The sequence below is a fragment of the Budorcas taxicolor genome, chromosome 19, assembly GCF_023091745.1.
Source record: "Budorcas taxicolor isolate Tak-1 chromosome 19, Takin1.1, whole genome shotgun sequence".
NCBI classification, from domain to species: Eukaryota; Metazoa; Chordata; class Mammalia; order Artiodactyla; family Bovidae; genus Budorcas; species Budorcas taxicolor.
The window spans coordinates 22835056-22859729 of record NC_068928.1 but is presented as its reverse complement, the minus strand read 5'-3'; the positions used below and the strand labels follow the sequence as shown (position 1 = coordinate 22859729).

The 24674-nt window shown below is 42.3% G+C and overlaps 1 protein-coding gene across 1 annotated transcript in view; it reads right to left on the bottom strand.

The window, feature by feature from the left end:
• The window catches only part of RPA1 (replication protein A1), a 44733-nt gene that overhangs the window by 1457 nt on the left and 18602 nt on the right, over positions 1–24674 (bottom strand). The window contains exons 6-16 of the mRNA XM_052657541.1: positions 17020–17112; positions 14625–14757; positions 12663–12765; positions 11361–11429; positions 11050–11242; positions 10422–10561; positions 9859–10007; positions 7299–7431; positions 4814–4990; positions 4161–4268; positions 1042–1128 (exon numbers count right to left, since the gene is read on the bottom strand). Coding sequence (XP_052513501.1) covers positions 1042–1128; positions 4161–4268; positions 4814–4990; positions 7299–7431; positions 9859–10007; positions 10422–10561; positions 11050–11242; positions 11361–11429; positions 12663–12765; positions 14625–14757; positions 17020–17112 — 1385 coding nt within the window. The remainder of the gene's footprint in view (positions 1–1041; positions 1129–4160; positions 4269–4813; positions 4991–7298; positions 7432–9858; positions 10008–10421; positions 10562–11049; positions 11243–11360; positions 11430–12662; positions 12766–14624; positions 14758–17019; positions 17113–24674) is intronic.

The window sequence follows — 24674 nt, the reverse complement described above, 5'->3', positions numbered from 1 at the left end:
CCGTGGCCTGTCTCAGCTCCGTGAGAGGCGACCTCGCTGCCCTTCACCACCCCTGCCCACGCCACACGGGGACCAGTGACCCTTCCACCCCTCCCCCTCGACCATCCCCACCCCACCCTGACACCACACTGCTGACATCGAGAGGCTCATTTAATGCTCACAAAACCAGACACAGCTGTTAGCAGGTATTAGGGTTCAGGCCTGACAAGAAAGCAGAGCAAGCAAATCCTGAAACAAGCAAGGTTTTCTGAATTCTCCTGTCGCCTGTTCACCAGGTTGGACAGTGCCTTCAGAGACAGACTGGGGTGAGGCCAGCTCAGGGCCTGCACACTCCAGCTCTGTACCTACAAAACCCAGTCAGATTTCTAAGCATGTGTAGAGCTCTGAGGCTGGACTGCCTACATGCAATTATCAGCTCTGCCACTTGATAGCGTATGAATTTAGGCAAGTTACTCAATTCTCCATAACTACAGCTTTTCACTGGCAAAACGCAGGCAACAATAGTTCCTTCACACAGGGTTACTGCTAGGATGAATGGAGACAGAGTATGCAAAGGGTGGGGAACAGTATCTGGCAGATAGTAAGCACTCAATAAAGGCTGTTTTTTCATGATTTTACAATTGTATGATGTTATGAGCAATTAAAGGAATTTTCAAGGTAATGTTAACCACATGTGGTCTTTCTCTCATATACTGACTTTAGAACCCAAACCATGGGGAAGATGGGGTTTGTGTCTGTCAGGACACAAACCAAAATCCCCCAGGTTTTAACTGAAAAGGCCACACAGCATGTTTTCCTTGGATGTTAATACTGGACAAGACCCCTAACCTCTCTCTTGGTCTGTTTGCTCATCTGAAAACAGAGATGGTAACAGCACCCTAGTGTTGGTGTGACTCAGTGAGTTAATACATGCAGGGTGTTATGAGTTGGGTCTGGAACACAGTAAGCGAGGAACTGACAGCTAACACTGTAGTGGGGTTGTGGGTGACAGACAGCAGTTCTATGCTGCTACCCTCACGCACCGCGGGTGACGCTACTTACATTGTAGGTCTCCAGTTTGACCCTGATCCTGAACGTAAAAGATCGAAAGTTGGCATTCTGGAAAACTTCCTCAAATGCTTGCTCGTTCTGCAGAAACAAAACGTAAAACTGTCGGCATGGAAACTACCAGACCACCTGAAATTATCTATACGGTTTTTTAAAAGACTTGGAGGAAAATCTCTGAGAAAATGATCACCTCCCAGTGGCTTGAAATTTCTTAGGAATGACTAATATACAGGTGACATTTCATCGCATAAAACTGTTTAGGTAGAATTTTATTAAAAATTAAAATATTCTACCTAGAGTACTCAATTTCATACAGACAGAAAGTGGAATGATGGCTGCCAGGGGCAACAGACAGTTAGTGTTTGATGGGTACAGGGTTTCAGCTGAGGAGGATGAAAAAGTTCTACAGCTGGATGATGGTGGCAGCTGCACAACAATATGAAGGTATTTTAATGCCGGTGAACTTATACACGTGGGCTTCCCTGGTGGCTCAGCTGGTAAAGCCACCTGCAATGGAGGAGACCTGGGTTCAATCCGTGGGTTGGGAAGATTCTCTGGAAAAGGGAAAGGCTGCCCACTTCATATTCTGGCCTGGAGAATGCCATGGGCTGTATAGTCCATGCGGCTTCCCTGGGTTCAATCCCTGGGTCGGGAAGATCCAGCGGAGAAGGAAATGGCAACCCACTCCAGTACTTTTGCCTGGAAAATTCCGTGGATGGAGGAGACTGGTAGGCTATAGTCCATGGGATTGCAAAGAGTCAGACATGACTGAGCAACTTCACTGGTTCACTGGTATAGTCCATGGGGTCGCAAAAGAGTCGGACATGACTAAGCGACTTTCACGCACTCACTCACAATGGTAAATTTTATGTATATTTTATCACAATAGAAAAAAACGGAAACACTCTTAAACACATTTCTAAACTTTCAAAATCTGTGATGGGATAGATCTGAGGCTCAGAATCTTCAGAAGAAATTAAGAATGGACGAGGACTCAGGAAAAAAGTTCAAGTTGTCATATATACATTATTTCAGCCTCTGGATTTACAGATGTAGTAAGTCAAGAAGACAGGAGAAGTGGGCAAAAGTTAGGGAAGAAGTTTAAAATTCACAGTTCTCTCTTACTGGCCTCTCAAATACTATTTGATTAAGCTTCTGAATTTAAAAAAAAAAGTCTGGTAAACGGAGGGATTAGAGAAAGCATTTTACACAAATATGCATAAAATAAATGTACAAGAACTTTTAATAAAATTAATAGTTCATATCAGTCAAGTATTATTTGCAAGCCACTTGGAACATGAAAATAGCTTTGTTATATATAGAACTCTTTATATAAAGGTTACTACACACACACACACACACACACACACACACAGAGTCCTCAGGCTTTTGGGTATGTAAATAAAACAATGTGTTAAACCTTCAGAAAATTGTACCAGCTGCCATCATTCTTTCAAGATTAGTCAAAGCGTGGAGCGCATACTCCAAGAATATTATGATTCCTGAGGGGAGAGTTCCTATATGTCCTCATTCACTGGCAGTAAAACCAGTCAAATGTAATAAGCCCATAAAAAATCCTGAAAGGCTGCCTCGAGCCTTAAAAGCTGATATGAAAATAGAGGACCAGGCAAAACAGATAAAAGATACCATCATACTTTAAAGTCAATTCCAGTTATTTCTGTAAAAGGGCTTGTTGGGATTATTTTCAGAGAGCTCATGGACAATTTCAAAGAGACAAAAGGGCAGAGCTAAATGAACAGAAGACAGGAAAAGAAAAAACACACACGCACACACCCCAAAACAAATGACAAATCCTTTTTTGCTACTGGCTTTTACAAGTATCCTAACCGATTTGGAGGACAATGGGGGAGAAAAATCTATAGACAGATACTAATTTGTGTGGCCCAGAAACTATAGCTTTTATTGGTCTTTGTATGTTTTATCTGAGCAAACATCTTTCTTAACTTTAGGATAACTAGTAATCTAGTCCTTGAATTAAACAAAACTACTATGTGAAAACACTCTTTTATAAAAATTAAATGGAGAAAGTGACCTTACGAAAGAAAGTTACTTTGTAAGAACATATCTGACAATCTGAAAGAAGCACATACCTTATACGTGAATTTAAACCAGGATTTGACTCAACTTTTCAGAGAAGTGTTTATTACTTTAAAAAGGCACATTGAATAAAGATGTGGTATGGATACACATGGGAACACTACTCAGCCATAAAACAGAATGAAATAATACCATCTGCAGCAACACGGATACAACAAGAGATTATCACACTGAGCAAAGTCAGAAAAAGACAAATACCACAGAACACTATTTACATGTGGAATCTAACACATGACGCAAATGAACCTGTCTAGGGGGCAGAAACAGACTCAAGACACAGGGAACAAACTCAAGACACTCAGAAACAGACTCAAGACATGGTTATCACGGGGGGTGGGGGAGTGGGTGGAGAGGGATGGACTGGGAGCTTGGGGCTAGGAGAGACAAGCCATCACATATAGGATGGGCGGATAACAAGGTCCTACTGTAAAGCACAGGGAACTAGTCAACATCCCAGGATAAACCATAATGGGGAGACCACAATGGACTCAAAGTTTATTATTACAGACTCAAAAAATAAAGGTATCTGGACTTCAGCTCACTTCAGAAGATACTTCCAGATCTCAAGTGACTGCAGGCACACCAACTCTTAGAAACAGGAGGAAGGGAGGGAGGTGGGAGGGGGGTTCATGTTTGGGAACACATGTAAGAATTAAAGATTTTAAAATTAAAAAAAAAAAATAATAATAATAAAAAAAAAATAAAAAAAAAAATAAAATAAAAAAAAAAAAAAGAAAAAAAAAAAAAAGAAACAGGAGGAAAAAGTGCCTTCTACTTAGAAAGGGCTGGTTTTAAAGAATTTTATACACATGACTTCATCACCTCATTGTTAGCACATCCGAGGTGGACACAATTAGAATTAGATGAGCTCTCACAGTCAGCAGTGAGAGACGCTATACAACACCCACCAGCAATAGACCAACAATTATCAGAGCAAAAAACAGGTAAGTCACAGCATGGGAACTACTACAGTAATGATACAGGACATGGCCGACCTTCTCTTTTAATTCCCCGAGATACGCAGTGTTTTGTCCAAGGATGGCCTCTGCAGACTCCTGGAAACATGTGACCCACTGATTCTCTTGAAAATCGGCAATATTGACCTAAAAAACACAACTTCACATCATTACACCAAAGAAATAACAAAAGGAAGACACACTAAGGAGACTGGGAGATTGACTTTCTCCACTCCTTCCAAGAGTTTCTAGGGAAAAGAGCCGATTCCACCAAATAGCTATGTTCTTTCCAAAGAATGTAAAAAGCATCCAAGAGAGAAGTTCAAAATGTTAAGTGTAGATCACAGCAGGAACATGATATGGTGTGGACGTGTGATTTCAGTTCTCAGGGGAGATACAGCCCAACAAAAATCACCTTCAGATGCAGGATCTGGGCACACTGGACTCAGAGGCCCTCTAGCTGCAAGGGGCTTTGGACTAAAGGTTTTGAATGAGCCTCCAATGTCTTCTGCATTTTAAACTGTACACCCTTCAGTCACCAGGAGGTGCTCCCTAAGACTGCTCTCAGTCAGTGCTGTGCACCCCAGACAATCTGAAAGCCTGAACTGAGAGACAAGCCAGTCTCCACAGTACCGGGAGCTTCACAGGGACAAGAAACACCAGAGCGGTCCTCATGCACCCATTCTACTTACTGACAGGATCATGCGGTACTTGAAATTGGGGAATTCACTGTCACACTTCTCGCAGCGGTACAATCCGTTCTGCTGGTCGATCACTTTCTTGTTACAATCCTGAGTTGGGCAGGCCTGGTACATACAGTTCTCTTTGCGAAGATACACCACGGTTGCCACAGAGCTAAAATAGTCAGGCTTCAGGAGAAGACAGTGGCATGAGGCAAAGAGCACAGACCAAAGTTCAGGACTGGATCTGCCCTGACATATGAGGGGTAAGCGTTTGCATATTCTCACAATGTGATTACAAGGGATAATTCATTCTATAGTTTCAGAGGTTACTTGAACTGACTACAAAATCCAGAAGGGTAACAAACCAAGTTCTAAAGCATATTACTCCTTAATAAGAAAGAAGTTAATTCTAAACTGTGCTGTGCTTAGTTACTCAGTGGTGTCTGACTCTTTGTGACCCCATGGACTAGCCCACCAGGCTCCTTGGTCCATGGGGATTCTCCAGGCAAGAATACTGGAGTGAGTTGTCATGCTCTCTTTCAGGAGATCTTCCCAACTCAAGGATCGCACCCAGGTCTCTCGCATTGCAGGTGGATTCTTTACTGTCTGAGCCACCAGGGAAGTCCTTAATTCTAAACTAGACTAAACTATTTAATTAAAACTGAAATAGACTACATGAAAGAAAAAGACTTCAAGAGATCTTGATCTTGTTGCTCCTGTTCCTCTGCCCCTCCGAAGACAGAACCAGGAAATACAGAGTGACACAGTGAACTCTAGCACAGTTATCTTCAACCAGTCCTCCTGTGTTAAAAACAATAGCAGCGATTTCGAGCATCTCGATTCAACTTTGTCTTTGGTCAACAAGCATTTTCTGTAAAAAGCCAGACAGCGTCTATCTCAGGCTTTACAAGCCATCAGGTCACAGTCTGTTGCAGCTAACTCGTCCTGCTGCTGGGGTGCAAGACCATCCACAGACAGTCTAGAGATGAGAGCGGGCAGCTGGTTTCAATGCATTTGCACTTACCATAGGCGGCAGGCTAGATATGGCCCGTGGGCCTGTTTGTGGACCCCCGGTCTAAGTCATCAAGTTCAGTAGAATGCAAAAAGACTGAACAAGTGCCTTCAAAGTGGAGACAGCACTGATAAGTAAATGTGGCAAGGACCAAGTTACAAGCATAGGCTTTCTGTTGCTGCTATTTGCTTTGCCTTTTAACTGTCATGGAACGGGTACAGGACGAATAATTTTGGAGGGTGGTGAGCAGTTCCCTCTGGGTGTACTCTGAACTCAGGGCCAGATGAATCCTCACTCTAAAAGGCTCTAGAGCAGCGGTCCCCAACCTTTTCAGCACCCAGGACCATTTTGGTAGAAGACTATTTTTCCACAGACAGGATGATTCAGGCAGCAATGCAAGCAACAGGGAGCAGCCCATTTCCGGCTGTGTGGCCTGGTTCCTAACAAGCTGTGGATCAGTACTGGTCTGCAGCCCAGGAGTTGGGGACTCCTGCTCTACTAAAGGGGAATCTTCCAGGAGAATGCCTGAAGGGTTTTTCTGTATTTCCAGGTAAGGGGCCAATTCAAAGTGTGACTTGAAAGTTTGGGTGTGAATAGGTACTCTCTAGGCCCGATTCCTTGTTACCTACTGTCTACCCTTAGGTCTAAGAAAGAAACTGGTTGACAAGAAAACCCAGAGTGACATAGATCTGTCCAACATTTAAGTCTCAGGACACTGTGCAACAGCATTATGAGTTGCAGTCATTGACAATGATGGATAAGAAAGTATTGTGAAATGAGACAGTAAGGAATAAAAACCATATTGTACAATATGAAAATAATAAAGCAGGAATTACTGGTTGTGGGAGCATAAAGGAGAAATAAATGATTTAAATCTTGAATTGCGGACAGAATACAGACTCAGAGCAAGATGGGGGGCGGGGGCCATCAAACACAAACATTGAAAGGGAAGCTGCAACTCCAGTCAAGTACCAGTCACGTCTTGTCAGAGGGTGCCAGGGCTGCTCAGCCCCCGAGAGGCTCGTCTTCTATACCCAGCGAGGGTACACGCAATCCACTCCATGCCTGCTGCTGAAACTCACTAACGCTCAGTGTGAGCGGTAATCGCGAAAGCTACCTTTCTGGTCTGCAGGCATTTCAGTCTGCAGGAACAATCCCAGAAAAGGAGTATGGACCTGAATGGGGTTCATGTTAACGCGCAACTTGATTACTACTGCTTCGTTAAGGTCCCTCCAAGAGCTACACAACTCTCTAAGTCACAGCTCTGGGCATCTTTGTGCCTCAACTGACCTGAGGGATATAAGATACTCCTATTAGAAAGCATGGCTCCCTCACTCTGGCTGGCATCCTTAGCCATCAGCCCAGGTAAGAATCACAGCTCTGGATTAAGGTCTAACAGCTGGTTATCAGAAACTGGACCTGAAAACTCATCCTCTCGCACATTGTACATGCTTTTGTGGAGAAAGTTAGGAATGCAGATACCTTGTCACCTTGGCCCAGGTTCTCCGACTTGACCTCATATAAAGTTTTCCAGTTGGTGTTGCTCCCACCTGCTCCTCCACTCTTTAGATCAGAGATGGAAATGCCATCTAAGGCTTGTCCTTCTGAGTCAAACCTGAAAAACAAAGAATAACAGGCCCTACATATGCATACTGAATGTGATACTTGTTTCTATGTGCCAGGGTTAGGCTATTCGCTCCCCATCCAACTGTTCACAGGTCATGGCCAAGTGGGGCTGAAGGTGGCCTCTTCCTTATTGTATCTCAAGTCTACTGAAGAAACGGAGTGGCCTCTTTTAAATCTCAATTGCTCTGACGCCTCCCAGTGGTCACGAAAGACAGTGCCAAACTGCCACAGAGCCTTTTCTTATATTAGCCTTGCTATCAACACTGGCCAGATGGCTCAAGTGCCTAAAAAAACAGTAACCTGGAAAGTCAACAACAAAACAAGCAACAATGGAGAGCCCTGGTATAGTTCTTTGGGCTACTGATGCTCATTCTTGCTCAGCAGCTGCATTTTTCTCACCGCTGAAATGTACCAGGCCAGAAAGGGACAGTTGACATATTTAAATGGGGTAGCAAAAATGTTCCCAGATCTTTTAAGACTGGTATAATTTCAAAAGATTATACAATCGAAAGTAATTTATTAGAAGGTATTTACCTGTTTCCCTGTAGACTGACCTTCTTAGTGAGATTTTACTTATGCCAGAATGAAACTTGAAATTAAATTGTTAAATTATTATAAAGTTGATCACATTATCAGCTAACATGAAGGAAAGGACCCCCGAGAGGAGTGTGTCAGAAGCACACTTGTGTCAGGAAAGAGGCAGGTTGAGATTGAAAACACACCAATGTCACCCAAAAGGAGGGTAAGTAAAAGTAACCACATACAGAAAAGGCTCCGTAAACCGAGAGCGTGGGACAGAACGGATGCTGCCCTAAGCTGCAGACAATTGCCTTTTTGTTCTGCCAGGTAAGCGGCTAAATCTGTCACAGAGGCACAGCAAGGTCTGTAAACCTATTTCACCTTGACTAGCAACGCAAGTTTACAGTTTCAAAAACTCTGAGGAGACATTTGCCACCAAAGACAGCTCATCAGGAGTGAACAGAACAGGGAGAGAGGCAGCCCTTCTTACAGCCGAAACTCCGCAGGACTGCAACAGAGATCTAGACACCTCCAGACCGTGCCTGGGGGGGCGGACACACCCAGCTCCTTTCTGATCAACACCAAGCTGCCTTACTCAAGGGACAGCCATGTCTTTTTATGTTGACTGGGATCATAGTTATCGACAAGTAAACTATGAAGACCTTAATGTGGGCAATTAACCTGTGGTTGTGCCCCAGAGCCTGATGGGAAATCAAGCAGCAAGGACAAACCAAAGCCGTGGTTCCTTCCGGTCAGCTTGTTAATGAAAGGGCCCTGCGCTATAATGCAAAGCCAGCTACCAGAAAAGCTAAACATGGACCCACATGGACCACACGCACAAGGCTGGCTTAAGCGACATGGCCATGCCAGGAGATGTGTCCCGTGTGTCAGTCACTCACTCAGTCGTGTCCGACTCTTTGTGACCCCATGGACTGCAGCCCGCCAGGCTCCGCTGCCCACGGGATTCTCCAGGCAAGAATACTGGAGTGGGTAGCCGTTCCCTTTTCCAGGGATCAAACCCAGGTCTCCTGCATCGCAGGCAGATTCTTTACCGACAGAGCCACCAGGGAAGCCTTAGACATGTCATGAAAGTATTCAGATAGGAGTGCTACTGGTTCACATTAAGCTCAAAGAAAAGTGGGGAGTATGTCATACAAGCCAACTCTCTAGTCACTCAAACCCTAAGACATGGTTGGAAATCAACACCCACCTACTCCCACCCTGTAGCTTATAAGCTCAAGCGAGTTCCAGGGCTTTTTTCCCCTGACCACATCAATGCCTGCATACCACGTTTCAGTTTGAAGTGCTCTATTGAGGCAGAGTTTTAACACCCTAAATAGCTAGACACAACGAGGAGATTTTAGTAGGTTCTCCTCATCCCAAGTGCTTTGTGAATAGCAACATACTGCCCACAAAAGCCCATTGTGCCCACCGCACTCGATCAGAGTCTGGTGAATACACACTAGAAGATGCAATCGGCACCGGAGTCTAGATGGAACAAGAATGCCTAGCCCCCACCCGCCTCCACCCACAGAGACCCACGGCTTTGAGCCGTGAAATGAAAGACACCTCCGCTCACGGAGCTCTAGCACAAAGCTGCTCCAGCCCGTCTTCACCTGCTTCGCAGGATCAAGGTCGGCGGGCAGCGTTCCTGTCCTAATTGCTCCCTGTGACTCTCCAGGTTTGCTGTGGGATTACAGGTTTGTCAGTTTAAGGCCTTTAGAGCCATCCTCTCAGAAGGCGTAATGCCTCCAAGAAATATAGGAACTGCTCCATTTAGTAACAGAGCCCTCTGCTTGGCAGACAGATCACATGCTGATTGTAGGAACCAAAAGAACCAGTTCTTCTCCAAGCCCAAGTTCAAATAGCCCCTGTGTTGAGCCCCATAAAAACCTACCATCCACGAAGCTTATAGGCCTCTGGGATGTCAGGGTTCACAATGATGGTGCTTGAAGATAGTACAGAGAGGCTCCGTCCACCAAAATCAGAAACTCTGGCTCCTTTGATGGCCATCACAGGTTGTCTAGAACCATCAAATTTATCAGCCTGTATAACAACAGAAACAACAAACAAACAAGTGTCAATGGCAGGAAGAACACAAAGTTTTTTTTATAAAAAACAAAGAAAACAGCCAATAGAACAGTGAATGTAATAAATGCTACATGGACTCAATACAAGATAACCTCACACACAAGAATCTGCTCAGAGATGCATCAAAACTAACCGAGAGTTAGAGGAAAGAGCAAATTTCACTATGTAAAACCGAAATCACAGCAAATCTCACAGAAGTAAATCACAAAGGCTTTCAAATATTCCCCAGAGAGCCCAAACCTTCAAGAGGAAGGGTCTACCCAGCTGACATGGCCAACGCCCCACAGCTCCTGAGGCAAGACCACCCAGGAAGCTCTTCGTGTCCCCATCTTTCTGCACACACTCCCGCCACTCAATGCGAGCACTTACATCGTCTCCCCACAGGGTAGCGTTCACCACCTTCCCTGACATGTCCATCAGATAGATATTTCTCTTCGAGACTTCTCTGTTGTTAGACTTCACTGTGATTTTTGTGACATCTTCGTAGTTCTTGCAGATCCCGATTATGTCTAAGACACAAGCACGGCGTTTTAGTAAGAAATGGTCAAGGGCTTCCCTGGTGGCTCAGGGGTAAAGAATCCATCTGCCAATGCAGGAGACATGGGTTCGATCCCTGGTCTGGGAAGATCCCACACGCTGCAGAGCAACTGAGCCTGTGCGCCACAACTACAGAGTCTGTGCTCTAGAGCCTGGGAGCCGCCGACCACTGAAGCCCGCGTGCCCTAGGGCCCGTGCTCTGCAGCAAGAAGCCCCTGCAGTGAATGAGAAGCCCACTCGTGGCGACCAGAGAGTAGCCCTCACGCTCTGCAATGAGAGAAGCCTGCGCAGCAACGAGGATCAGCACAGCCAAAAACAAACAAACAAAACTAAAAAGATGGCGAGGCTCTCGTGACAGCACAACCGAAAGTGAAGCGGCGAGCACTCGCCTCACGCCGCCCCCATGTGCGGTGCAAGCGAGACCGACGACGACCACCCTTGGCTCTCATCACAGACTTACCCACAAGTGAGTCTTTAGATTTGCTCTCCAGGTCGCCAATCCCCGTGAAATCAAACTGAACTGTGGGTAAGTGACGACCGTCTTCACAGGGCATGACAGAAGTCTCATTGTTGAAGGTCATCTCGTAGTCGTTTTTGACGGCTGTGAATTGTTTGTTGGCGATCTTCAGGGTGCCTTTAGAGAAGTAATAGACCTACAAAAGAAGCCACGCCATGGAACGTGGGATGTGCCATCAAATCGGGTCTAAAAAGCCTTCACCGTCCCCACCCCAGCACTCGGCCGTTTCTGATCTAGACGCCACGCTGCCGTACCTTGTTCACGTCAATAAGGGGGAAAAACTTGTCCGCTTGCTCATTGAAAGCAGTCGCTCTGATTTCACCCTGCAGAAGTGTGTGAGAGAGAGCAGGTTAGAACTATGGAGCTCCAGTTCTACCAGTGAAAAATAGGACACTCTGGTGTCAAGATGACATCTTTGAAACTAGCACAGTCAACACAGAAGACACATAGTTCACAGTCACACGTTCAAGTTATCAACTCCAAAGAAACAACCCAGGTTTAACTAGCTGATCCCCATTACTGTCCCTCATTAAACCTCAAGTTAGAAACCTTAAAAAAAAATGTATTTTGAACATGAGTGACATTACTGAAGCCCCCGGGGAAGTGTGTTGGGCCGCCGTGATTCACCAGCTTCCCTCGCATTTGCACCCATCAAGGAATTACTTCATACTCGAGAGTCATTGCCAAAAATGTTAAAATAAATCATACTTTCAGGTTGCTCGTGATTGGATTTTCACTTGTACTTTCCTGTCAGTCAAAATGCTACAGATGGAGAAGAAACTTAAATTAACAGCTGAATTTTTAGCCAACTGACAGATGAGACCAATAATTTGGTTTAAAAAAGTTGGATTCTGACACAGTCAATACATTGGCGGTATTATCCCATCTTCAAAAAAAAAACACAGAAACAAATAAAAAAACAAACCAACTATTTTTTTCTGCCCCCTTAGAGGTTTGAACAAATAGGAAATATACAGCCATTTGAAAAGAATGCCTGAAGTATATACTAGGGATTATAAGTAAAAAGAATGGACAGAGATATAGCATGACAAGACGCTTGTTGAGATGCCACTACTTGGATTTTTCATCTCTCCATCGTGGTTTGGTTTCGTTTACATAAAGCACAGAAGTCTGCACTGCCAGAATGCATCTCTTGCAAAACCAACCACTTATCACTTGTCAAGGCTGCCACGTGCCTTCTGTTGTGGCCCAGGGCTCCATGCGGCTCCCAAGGAGACATCACCTCTTGGGGCTTTGACTAAGCCTCCTGGCAAGTCAGACAATGTCTCTGATTTCTCCTGCCTGTGAGGCTACTCACATTTAGAAAACTAATGTCAACTGCTATAAATGCTTCCGCCTGAGACCAAGGGTTTTACTTATGACTGAACCCTGTGCCCACAGACGGCATCAGAAGGTTACAAGAGAAGAAAAACAGCAGCAAGAAGCATGTTTCTTCTTGGCCTACTGTTATCTCTCACCTCATGGGCCTGCACAGAGGTAAGCCCTCTGTTTCCCAGAGCTGAGGACTCTTCTTTCCCCACCTGACAGATACTCACACTCTCGTCAACCAGTTCTATGGAGAAAAGCTTCCCTTCCCCTCGGGAGTTGCTCCAGGTGCGGATCTGACTTTTGTTGGTGACACGAGCACAGATAGTCCACCTAAAAATAAAAAACGGATAATCTTAGTGTCGGGAGTCTTACTTGGGAAAGATCTGAAATGTTCCCTCCCTATTATCTTCTTAGAGGCTTTCTTACCTTATGCATATTCTATTTTCCAGGGGAAGCTGTATTTTAATCCAGCTAATTAAAACCCCAGGATGACATCCAGGTTTGACAGTTTATAGAATAAGCAAATAGTAAAACACACAAGGTGATTTAACACTGACTCATTCTCCTGTCAAATAAGTAAATTTATAAACGCTTTCTCTTCTCCAAAAGGCATCACCAAGGCAACACTATCCCCTTAATGAAAGGTTCTAAGCTAGAAAATGCAGTAATACCAGCAATTATATTTTGCCGCTATTTTCAATTATAGGAACTGATATAACTGATGTCAAACTTCTGTCTCACGTCCAGCGCACATGGAATGTAAACACAAGGGTATGGAATATGGTATTGGTTAAGCCACCAAAAGAAAACACTCTCAAGCACTATGATTTTAGACAGAAGCCATTAGAAAGGGGGGGGCGCAAGGTCTGATATCCAATCCTGGTGCCCATCCCACGTGTAGCTACTGGACACATTAGCTACCCTACTCATCATTTCACAGGGGAACAGCCCTTCCTCACATTGCCAACAACTGAAGAATAAATAAGTAAATAATATCTGAAAGAATTTCGAGAAGAGCACTAATTTTCAACTGCTAAAATTTTTAATGAAAGGAATCATATAAAAGAAGTATCTGTTCAGTGTATATGAATACAGTTGACACAAACACATTCTTTTTTTAAAAAATTTATTTACTTTAGTTGGAGGCTAATTACTTTACAATACTGTAGTGGTTCTTGCCATACATTGACATGAATCAGCCATGGGTTTACTTGTGCTCCCCATCCTGAACTCCCTCCCACCTCCCTCCCCATCCCATCCCTCTGGGTCATCCCAGTGCACCGGCCCTGAGCACCCTGTCTCATGCATCAAACCTGGACTGGTGATCTGTTTCACATATGGTAACATACATGTTTCAATGCTATTCTCTCAGATCATCCCACCCTCGCCTTCTCCCAGAGTCCAAAAGACTGTTCTATACATCTGTGTCTCTTTTTCTGTCTCGCATATAGGGTTATCGTTACCATCTTCCTAAATTCCATATCTATGTGTTAGTATACCGTACTGGTGTTTTTCTTTCCGGCCTACTTCACTCTGTATAACAGGCTCCAGTATACACATATTCTTTTAAGCCAACCAAATGGTAGTAATAATTTTTGGACTGAAAGTCATCTATTTATTTGATGAGAAGATGAAATGCCTTCTGAATTAGAACAAAGATTTATTTTTACTCATCAGACTATCAACTGGTTCTTAAAACTCTGTTGTTGCTGTTTAGCCACTAAATCGTATCTGACTCTTTGCAACCCCATGGACTGTAGCTCGCCAGGCTCCTCTGTCCATGAGATTTCCCAGGCAAGGATACTGGAGTGGGTTGCCATTTCCTTCTCCAGGGGATCTTCCCGACCCAGGGATTGTACGCACGCCTGTCGTCTCCTGCACTGGCACTCGGCGTCTTCACAGCTGAGCCACCTGGGAAGCCCCCTTAAAACATTAAATCTTTTAATTTTCAAATTCTTTTAAAATGAATGAAGTTCCATAGGCTATGGCTGATTGCTCTTTCTGCCATTATTTCATTATGAAATAGTTAAAGGTTGCCACAATTTGTAACCCTTCTGGAAAAAAAAAAAACGGAGGAAACCTATTTTATGCATGGTAACCCTGAAGTTCACATATGAGTAACTCAAGAGCCCATAACAACCTCTTATACTCCCAAGTTCCTTCTAAACGTACTCTATCAAATAACTCACTTGGATTGGTATGGGGTGAGGCTGGCAATGGGTACCACTTTGGCCTGTGTTCCCCCAGAGCTGTTCACTTGGCTGGTACCGCCAGCTTTTCCAAATGTCTTTGAGGCACCAAAAGCTTTAGATGCAGTGGAAGCTTTAAAATCAAATACAAAGAAGGACAATCATTATTTTATTTAAATTTTATGGTAAGTTTTGTAAGAACTCTTAATTTACTAGTGACATCATATAAAATGAGAAGCCAAGGTTTTCCTTTTAAATAATCAAGAGATCTGGAAATCAAACAGAGACTGAAACGGGAGACTAGAGTGAGGTCTAAAATGAAGGCTGGGTGTACAGATGTTCAGGACTGAATCTGCTGACTTACATCCTGAGGTTGAGATAATTAGGTAATGAATCCAGACTCTGCTATTTCAGAGATGAATCTTTAAACTTTTCCCTTGTATCAGTAGGCAAGATAATAGGTTGGAGAAAGAAAATAACCTTGACTGAGAAGTGAAGACAAGCCACTGGCTGCATAAGAGAAAGCAAGAAGGAAGGGCTGGGAATTAAGGGACACAGTGGGGGAACCATCTGAGGTGAAGAGTACCTATTACAAACAAATCTCCTCAAAACACCCCCAGAAAACTCCCAGCTCTCAACTGGTCTTACAGGAACAGATCATCTAGAATGAAGTTTATGGGATTGGGTTTAATTGGGAGCAAAGGGCAACGAATCAGCCTTCTGTTTAAGATGAACAGGGGTCGGGGGGACTGGCTATCGTGGCCCCTTCTTGCCTCCTTTTCATCCAAGCCTACGCAGCTGCCTTGCACTTGGGAAGAATGTGTCATTATGTAACACCTACAAGCAGAAGAAGGCCTTTACATGCACGGTGTTTCTATTACGATGCAACCTCCAAGTTCAGAAGCAATAATTTAGTCCAATGATTTAATATCTTCTATACCAAAATATTTCTTCAACATGGCATCCGGGTAGAAACGCGTGTCTTCCATTATTCAGAATTTATTTACTGAGTTTCTACAGCAAGCACCACACTATTCTGGGTACTTATAGCACTCGGTAAAAAATAGACATAAACTGTCCCAGATCTTAAAATTTTCTAACTCAGGAGTCAAGAGACGACTTACACACACAGCACTAACAGTCACCTCAAGGTAACTCAAGGAAGCACACACTGTCTGTAGAATATCTTATGTGTATGTACAGAATATCGATCTTGTATGCAATATACAATTATAAAAACACATACACATCCAGTTTGCATGCTGGCCGTTCCCCCTCAATACACTTCCAGTCCTTTTCCTTTCAGCATCCAGTTACGTGTTTAGGGAACGTTAACTTATTTATTTATTTTTTAATGGATCTCAGTATTAGCCAAAGACAGACACAAGGATAAATCTGTCGGGGGTCAGAGAGTGGGGAGAAGAATAACATACTATTTGTATTTCAGCCTAAGAAAGTGAGTATTTTGGGGGTACTTACCATTTTAGATAATCTATTTCCTCACCTCCCTCCAACAGTACATAATTGGAGCGTTATATATAAACAGATCCACTTGTAAAGGGAGATGGCTGGAAGAGAGCTATTACAAGGCAGATAAAAACATCAAAGGCTGACCAGTGGGGAAAAGGACATACCTCCTGAAAGTTTCACAGAAATGCTAGTGATGTCTTAACCCTGCTTTTTTTTTTAGAACCTTAGCACTGAGGAATAGAAACTAATCGTTGAGGGGAGGGGAGGGGAGGAAGTGTGTGTGAAGCTGTGACAGAAAAAAAAACTCTAAAAATAAATTCCAACCAAATTCTACAAATCATAATTTTCACTGGTGGCATCACACACGAAGGGGTTCCTAAAGGAGAGGCCAGAGAGTAAACAAAGTGATTCCATTATAGTCTCTCAGGACCTGCTGAAGAGAAAGTCAGAAACAAAAAACTATTTCTCATCCATGAGACAGAAGCAAGACCTATGACCAACATAAATGATACTGTCTTCAAGCTAAGATAAATACTCCCAAGAGCCCCAAATGGGAAACCTGGAGAGAGACAAACCAAATGAGCGAGTGGATCCTAGAGAGTTAAAAGGCGAGAATTTAAAAGTTATGCAATTCACATAGTCAAGAGGACGTTAAGTGAGAAACTACCAGATAAATTATTAACAGAGAATAGTGTATCATTCTGATTTTTTTTAAAGAAAAGCATATTAAGTATCTTTAAAAGACTGTCTTTAATCATTTTTTTCAATCACACACGTTACAATGAAAACTGGAATTATTCTTTGCAAGAAGCAACTGTCATGTGTGGCATTGTGAAAACTCCCTTTAGTCCCAGATTAAATTTCAAACCATCACTCAAAAGCCTGCCGCACGCAATCAGCACGCATCCTTGGGTGGCAGCCTTACCCACTCCTGGGCTCCCATTCTGTTGCTGGGGCCTGCTGGTTGGTGGACTGGCTGCTGAGACAGGAGGAGGAACTACTGGCTGCTGTCCGTGTCCTGAAGATCAAAAGGGAAAGACCATTTTAGTGCCAATAATTTGCATTAAGAGATTAAAACTTAAGCAGAAGAAATATTCTGAGAAAGTGTAAATTTGTGATTTTTGTCAAAGACTCTCCTGGGTCAGAATTCATGCTGGGGCACTTGATTGCATGCAGCGAAAGTGCTAGCGGTTCACTTTTGTTTTCATTACCTAAAAGGTTGGCTCCATTTACCTTTCACCTGCTTATAATTGATGGCTTTCGGTTTTAATGAGGTTGTCCCCTAAAGCCTTGCCCATTTCTCCTGCGTGAACCTGAAGTAAAGTCACTGGGCTGAATCGGTGACATTACCACTATTTCCATAGCAACAAATCGATGTTATCAACAGAACTGTGTTCACGGCAGGATCTATCAGAAGAAAAAGCTGGGTGGTAACAAAAACCTAAAAGCAGTTCAATTGTCTCTGAAGTGCTCCTGCTTCAAAGGGAAAGAAGACATTCAGAAAGGATTCTACCCTTTCCCTTCCAAACAAAGCAACCTTATTTTGCAACTGACAGTTGGTGGAAAATAAGAGTTGAAAGCGCCTTAGGTACCGTGAAGCACGAGTGAACTGTCACAGCAGGAGAGAGGAGGATGGAGTTCAGAAGCAGGTGTGTCAGGGAGACAGGGAGATTAAAAGGAAAAAGGAGGGGAAACAAACATGTCTCTCAAGCAGAAAATAAAAAAGGCCATGCCATCAGAGTATTTATTTGGCCCTCACCCTTTCTACAAATGTTGATGAAACTGAAGAATGTTAAAATACGCTAATTAAAAGAAAAAATTTAGGAAATTTGATGTAGCCTTTGTGAGTGGCACTAAAAGTAGAAGTCAAATCTAATCTGGGCTGATCACCAAGAGTGCTTGCGGCACACAAGTGCAGCTCAAAACATTTCCTAGAGAGCCCTAAGAACAGACACACGGTGAGCACCCCTAGAATAGCTCCCTGCCTGCCACCTTGCCTCTGCTTCTTCCATCCCTGGGTTTGTTCCCTACTGGGTTTTCCAAGGCCTTAATGCAAATGGGCACACTGTGCACTGATTTTATTTCCTTCTGCTAATATTACTCGTAACTGGTACCACTAAATGAGAGTTAACTGTGCCATTAGAGTAAAACAAATTTAGCATCAAATTAAAAGGGTTAAACAGAACTCTTTAGTTCTTCCTATGGAGAGAACTGAGAGGCCTTATTTACATAGAAGAAGAGCCAAGATTATCAACAATGAATTTTTGTGTCTGCTTTTCAGCTTTTCCATTACTCTAAACTTCCAGTGTTGCAAGAGATTGCATGGGAGAACTGTTCTCCTTTGACAGTGTGTCTTATGAAGTAGCATTTTGAAATTCTACAGTGAACCTTCCTTTAAATTAGTAGGGAAAAGATGAATTGCTCCACAAACAGTATTGAGTCCAAATAATTGGGAAAAAAATTAATCTGCATTTTTACCTGCTTCGGGAAATTTTATTCAAATGAACCAAATAATTTAAACAGTTAAAGGTGGAACCATGAAGATACACCAACCCCTTCTGTACTCCACCCTAGTTCCTCCCATGCTCCCACAGTCTCAAACACATCAACACTCTCAAGTCCCTTTCCTCCCCACTGTGCCTGCTTCTCCAAGCATCTTGCTAAATAGGACATGGTCACAGGATCTTGCCAATCTCTTATGTCAATTTCTATCAAAATGTAACTAACAAAAAAAAAAAAATGTAACTAACTTTTAAGCAGTATCTGTAGAAGGGTGGTTACCAGGGACTGGTGGGAGTGGGGAGTGATTGTTTAATGGGTGCAGGGTTTCAGTTTGGGATGATGGAAGAGTTCTGGAGGTGGATAGAAGTGGTGGCTGCACAAATGTGACTGGACTGAATGTCATTAATGATACACTTAAAAATGACTAAGACGTACATTTTATGTTATGTGTATTTTACCACAATTTTTAAAAACTGTAACTTATCTATTTACCTGTTGTGAGATCAATATTTTAAAACATTTAACATATGGGTTAAAATTAATGTTAAAATTTCTTTTTAGTAGTACATAATAGCATAGTTCTATAACCACTGGATTCTTAGAGTCAATGAAATTTAGTATATTTTAATAAGACTCCAATTAGGCCCTGTGATAGACAAGTTCATAGTAGCTACAATTTTTTCAATGCTTACTTAATGCACCAGGTACAAGGTTAAGTGCATTATTCCACTTACTCTTAAGCCCTCTATATAAACAGTACTATTGTACCCAATTAACAGATGAGAAAAGTGGGTTTAAGTGGTCAAGTAACTTGCCCAGAGTCACACAGCTAGGAAGAGGCAGAACCTTGTCTTGAACCCAGGTCTGTAGGACTAGATCCAATCAACTTCACTACCATCTAGTTAATTTTTAACCCTAAACAACCAATTCTGGCAGGCAGAAATATAATTATATAGAATATTACTAATAACTACAGTATCCAGTAGTTACAAAAAGCCACTGATAGTAAAATAACAGCTGAGAAAAATTAGACAACAGACAATAGAGTATACAGATTAACAAAAACCTCAGTTTCTACCAGTAATTCCTTTCTTAACAATAACCACAAAGAATATAAGGAAGAGTCAATCCAATAAATACGATTTCTTATTGGTAGAAAATAAACAGAGTCAGGCTGGAAAAAAATTCCAAGTAGTATCTTTCAGTAATGAGTGACACTAATAACTGAGCAACATATTAAGAAATTAAAGTCTTAAGTAAGATATTATGGTTAGAAACAGTACAGGTACATAAGACTAATACACATACTGATTAAAAAAAAATACATAATGGTAAATACGGGATATTTAAAACCATCCAACCCAATACTGAACGAAACATGAGCTGTGTTTGAATTTTACTTCTCAAGCTTTAAAAATTCTCTAAGCATCTTCACTCTTTACTTAATGTGGTACTAGTACCATGAGACGATTTCAGTGCACCTTTCGGAATTCCTCTGCCTAATTCTGGACTGGGTCTCATGAGTTAATTTTACTGGTCACCTGACATGTTACAGGTCTGGGTTAGGTGCTGGGAGGATACAAATCTAACTTTAGTTCTCTACTAATAACAGTCTCTTTGCTTTCCAATAAACAGTTAGAAACCATTTCTGTGAAATACACCCATAAGGTAGTAGTCACTGTAACAAAGCTATTTCATGATGGCCCAAGTAACAATGTGTTATTGATCTAGTTACAACGAAATTCAATAGCAAATACTCTTGAATAGCAAAGTCTCTGCCTCATTTCTCTGTACTTTAACAGAAAGGAAGGAAGGGCCAGTGGAACTGAGCACTGGGACAAAGGAGTGCTTCCCATAGTTCTACGGGCCTCACCCCAAGTGGTAATTATCCTTCACCCCTTTCAACTCCATCTTTACCTCAAATACTCTGCCCCTGAAAGACAACATGTTCAAAGCAGCCAGTCAATTAAATACAACATAAAAAACATAAGAAATCCGGCCAAAGGTAGTAAGTTGGGCAAATCACCTCTCCCTCAAGCCTACAGCATCCAGAGATTTCATAGAGATGCTAAGTATTGCTTTGTCTTGGCTTGCCTTCCTAAAAGCTGGGAATAAAACAACCTACATGCTCATTTTAAAAACACTTTACTATTGCAAAACAACTGTGATGTTCCTATTTAATATCTTGAAACTTTACCTGAATAGGCTGCAGCTTCCCTTTTCCAATGTAAAACACCAAATTAATACATTTGGTATAGGTAAAAATTAAAATCTAGAAGGCCCCACTTCTGAAAGAAGCATGGTGATGACCAAGTCCCAAACCTTCCCTTCTCCTAAAAATCATACAGAGTGACAGGAAGAATGAATGCTCGTCCCATAAACTAATATCCCATATACAGACTGCATCTTCAGTGAAGCTAGGGGAAAGAGACAAATTGCAAATTATGCGAAAGTGAGGCCCAAAACACCACAAACAAAGACATCACAACTGTAAGAGAGAAGCAGCACGGATGATTCAGATACAAACAGTAAGATCTCACCAGCACTAGAATAAAACATGGGTGACTGCCTTTATAACGCTGGCGTAAGGAAGATCTTTCCCACTACAGCTCAAAAATCCAAAGTCTTAAAAAACTGGAAAATAGTCCAGGTTCGATGCATGATACTGGATGCTTGGGGCTGGTGCACTGAGACGACCCAGAGGGATGGTATGGGGAGGGAGGCCGGTTCAGGATGGGGAACACGTGTATACCTGTGGCGGATTCACGTTGATGTATGGCAAAACCAATACAATATTGTAAAGTAAGTAACCTCCAATTAAAATAAATAAATTTATATCAAAAAAAACTGGAAAATACAAGTTCATAAAAACAAAAGAAAATGCTGCACAGCAAAAAAAAAACCACCATAAGCAAAGTCTGAAAGACAATGTTAACTTGTATCAGAGATGAAAGACTAATTCTATTTTTTAAAAAAGATATCTTAAAAATTGAGAAGAAAAAGATAAACAAAAGAAAAATGGACAACACAACAGTTCAGAGAATAAAAAGCCCTTAATTAAACATTTAAAAGGATGCTCATATTGCTCACAATACAAATTAAGCACTAGACTGAGATCTCAGTTTTCATCTATCAGATTGATTTGAAACAAAAATCAAAAGATTAACAACATACTCTGTTGGCATAGCTGTGAAGAAACAAGTATTTTCACATATTGTTGGTGGGAATGCAAAATGATACTATCCTATGAAGGGAACGCAAGCATATCTACCTACCACAAAGGCATTTATCCATGGATCCAACAATCTCACCTTTAACAATCAAAACCCCTCTGCCCATAAACCTGCATATGTATAAGGTTATCTGCTGCAGCACTGTCTTAACAGCCAGAGTATGGAAACACCCAACTGCCCATCAATAAAAGGCTGGTTAAACTATGGAATAGTCATACAACACAATATGCTATACTGTTAACAAATAAATAAGTAAAAATGAAGAAGATCTTTAAGTATATATATGAAAATATCTCTAAGCTAAAATTAAAAAACAAAAACAGGACTGAAAAAAGACAGACAACATAGTGTACACAGCTGTCTAGCTGTTCAGTGTTGTTTTTCTAAAATCCTACCTTTGGTGTAAGCAAAGTGGATTATGAGTGAAAATACATAATTTATGTACTTGATTATATTTTCATTAAGAAATCCCTTGAAGGACAAAAAGAAACCACTGAAACTGGTTACCTACAGAGGGCAGCAGTGAGTACGAACGAGTCAAGAGAAGGCAGGGGCAGGAGTAAGATTTCTCTAAATATTTAATTTTAGAGTTTTACCTTCTGAAAGATGTAACTGTATTATCTACTCAAAATTTAAAACAAAAATAACTGTTTATTTAAAAAATATGTCTATCTTAACATTTCAACTGTGAAAAGTATACAAGTTTTAATGGACAAATACGTGAACACAAAGCAGAGAAACAGCTCTAAGATTTGAAATAAACTGCCCCTGGATAGGAGCCAGAGGACAAAGAAGAGCTGGGCAGGGAAATGTTTTTTTGGTTTTGCTTCAAAGAACACACTCGCAAAACTATTTGACTTTTAAAACTATGTACAAGACACGACAGAATAACAGAGACCCAGATGACCCTCCCACCAAAAATTACCAAAAAGAAGGCAAAATATTCATGAGACAAATGATTCTTAGGATACTGGACATTAACCAACAAAGGACAGTAATTCTGAGACAGAGGAAACAAACAAGGCGAGTGTGACTGCCCCAGAGTACTGGAAGCCCTGAAGGTTTCCAGGCTATGACACAGGAAGTGGGCATGGAGGAATCCCTGAGTTAAGGAGATGGAATTGAGCATGTGGGGAATAAGACATGAGGGTTCTCAGGACAAAGCACCAGAGAAGACAGCTGCATGGAGAAAGGCCTCCAGAGATGATGGAAGGTTCCCCTCGAGGAGTCGGCGGCAGAGTACTGGTTGGCTGATCTCTGTGTGGAAACTATCGGAAGCCAGGGAAAGAAAGAACCATCTGAGAAGACCTCGGGGATCAGTGTCCAGTGCTTACAACAAGCTAGAAACAGCACCTGTACCTAACAGCCAGAATGGAAAACTTCACATTCACGGGGCATTGAGTAGGATACTGACGGGTCTTGCCTCTGTACTATGAATAACCAGACCCAGAATAAATGCCACTCTCTGATCCCATCCAACAAATTTTAAAAGCAACATCCCAAAAGATAAAACTGTTTCCAAATAATTTAACTGTATCCCCGAAAAAAATTCAAGAATATAAGTTTCCAGCACCCAACAGGGTATGAATCACAATGCCTGAATTCATTCCAAGATTACCAAGCACACAAAGCAGAAAAATATTCTTAATAAGGGAAAAAAAATTGACTGATTAAAATAGACCAAGAACTGATACTGATGCTATTCAAAAGCAGAGACATCATTTTGTCAACAAAGGTCTGTATAGTCAAAGCTATGGTTTTTCCAGTAGTCATGCACAGGTGTGAGTCGGACCATAAAGAAGGCTGAGAGTCAAAGAATTGATGCTTTCGAGAGGATTCTTGAGAGTCCCTTGAACAGCAAGGAGATCAAACCAGTCAATCCTAAAGGAAATCAACCCTGAATATTGAACTTTGGCTACTTGATGCAAAGAGCCAACTCATTGGAAAAGACCCTGAAGCTGGGAAAGATTGAAGGCAGGAGAAGGGGATGACCAAGGATGAGATGATTAGATGGCATCACCGATTCAACGGACATGAGTTTGAGTAAACTCCCAGAGATAGTGAAGGGCAGGGAAGCCTGTCACGGGGTCACAAAGAGTCAGATACAACTGAGCGACTGAACAACAAAGTTAAGTCAACTGTTTCTCTGAGTTCTGGAAGCCACTGTAGCAAATTAATATAATTGAGGGCTTCCCTGGTGGCTCAGTGGTAAAGAATCTGCCTGCCAATACAGGAGACATGGGTTCAATACCACATGCTGCGGAGCAATCAAGCCCATGTGCTGCAACTACTGAGCCGATGCACCACAACTACCGAAGCCCACAAGCCCTAGAGCCCGTGCTCCACAAGAGAAGCCACTGCAAGGAGAAGCCACGCACCGCAGCTAGAGAGCAGCCTCCGCTAGCTGCTATCAGGGAAAGCCCATGCACAGCAGCGAAGACTCAGCAGTGCCAAAAATAAACGAACAAAAATTTTTTAAATCAATCTAATTGAATCAGAAGAGGGAATTGGAGGAATCTACGATTTACAGCCAGCTGGTCAGAAGCACAGATAACAAGCAGGACTTTCGACTAAAGGGAGCAGTGGTGGGGGGTGGGGTCAGGGGCGGGGATAAGGCAGTCTGGTGGGCCTGAGCCCTTACCCTGGGAGATCTGATGCCAACTCCAGGTACCCAGTGTCAGAATTAAACTGAATTGTAGGAGACCCAGCTGGTGTCCATAGAGAACTGGAGAATGGCTTATTAGGGAGGAAAAAACCCACACATCTGGTCACAGCCAGATATATGTATGATTGTTGCGTGCAGAGAAAAACAGAGGAGAGGTTTTTCCTTTACAGAGTCCTACCA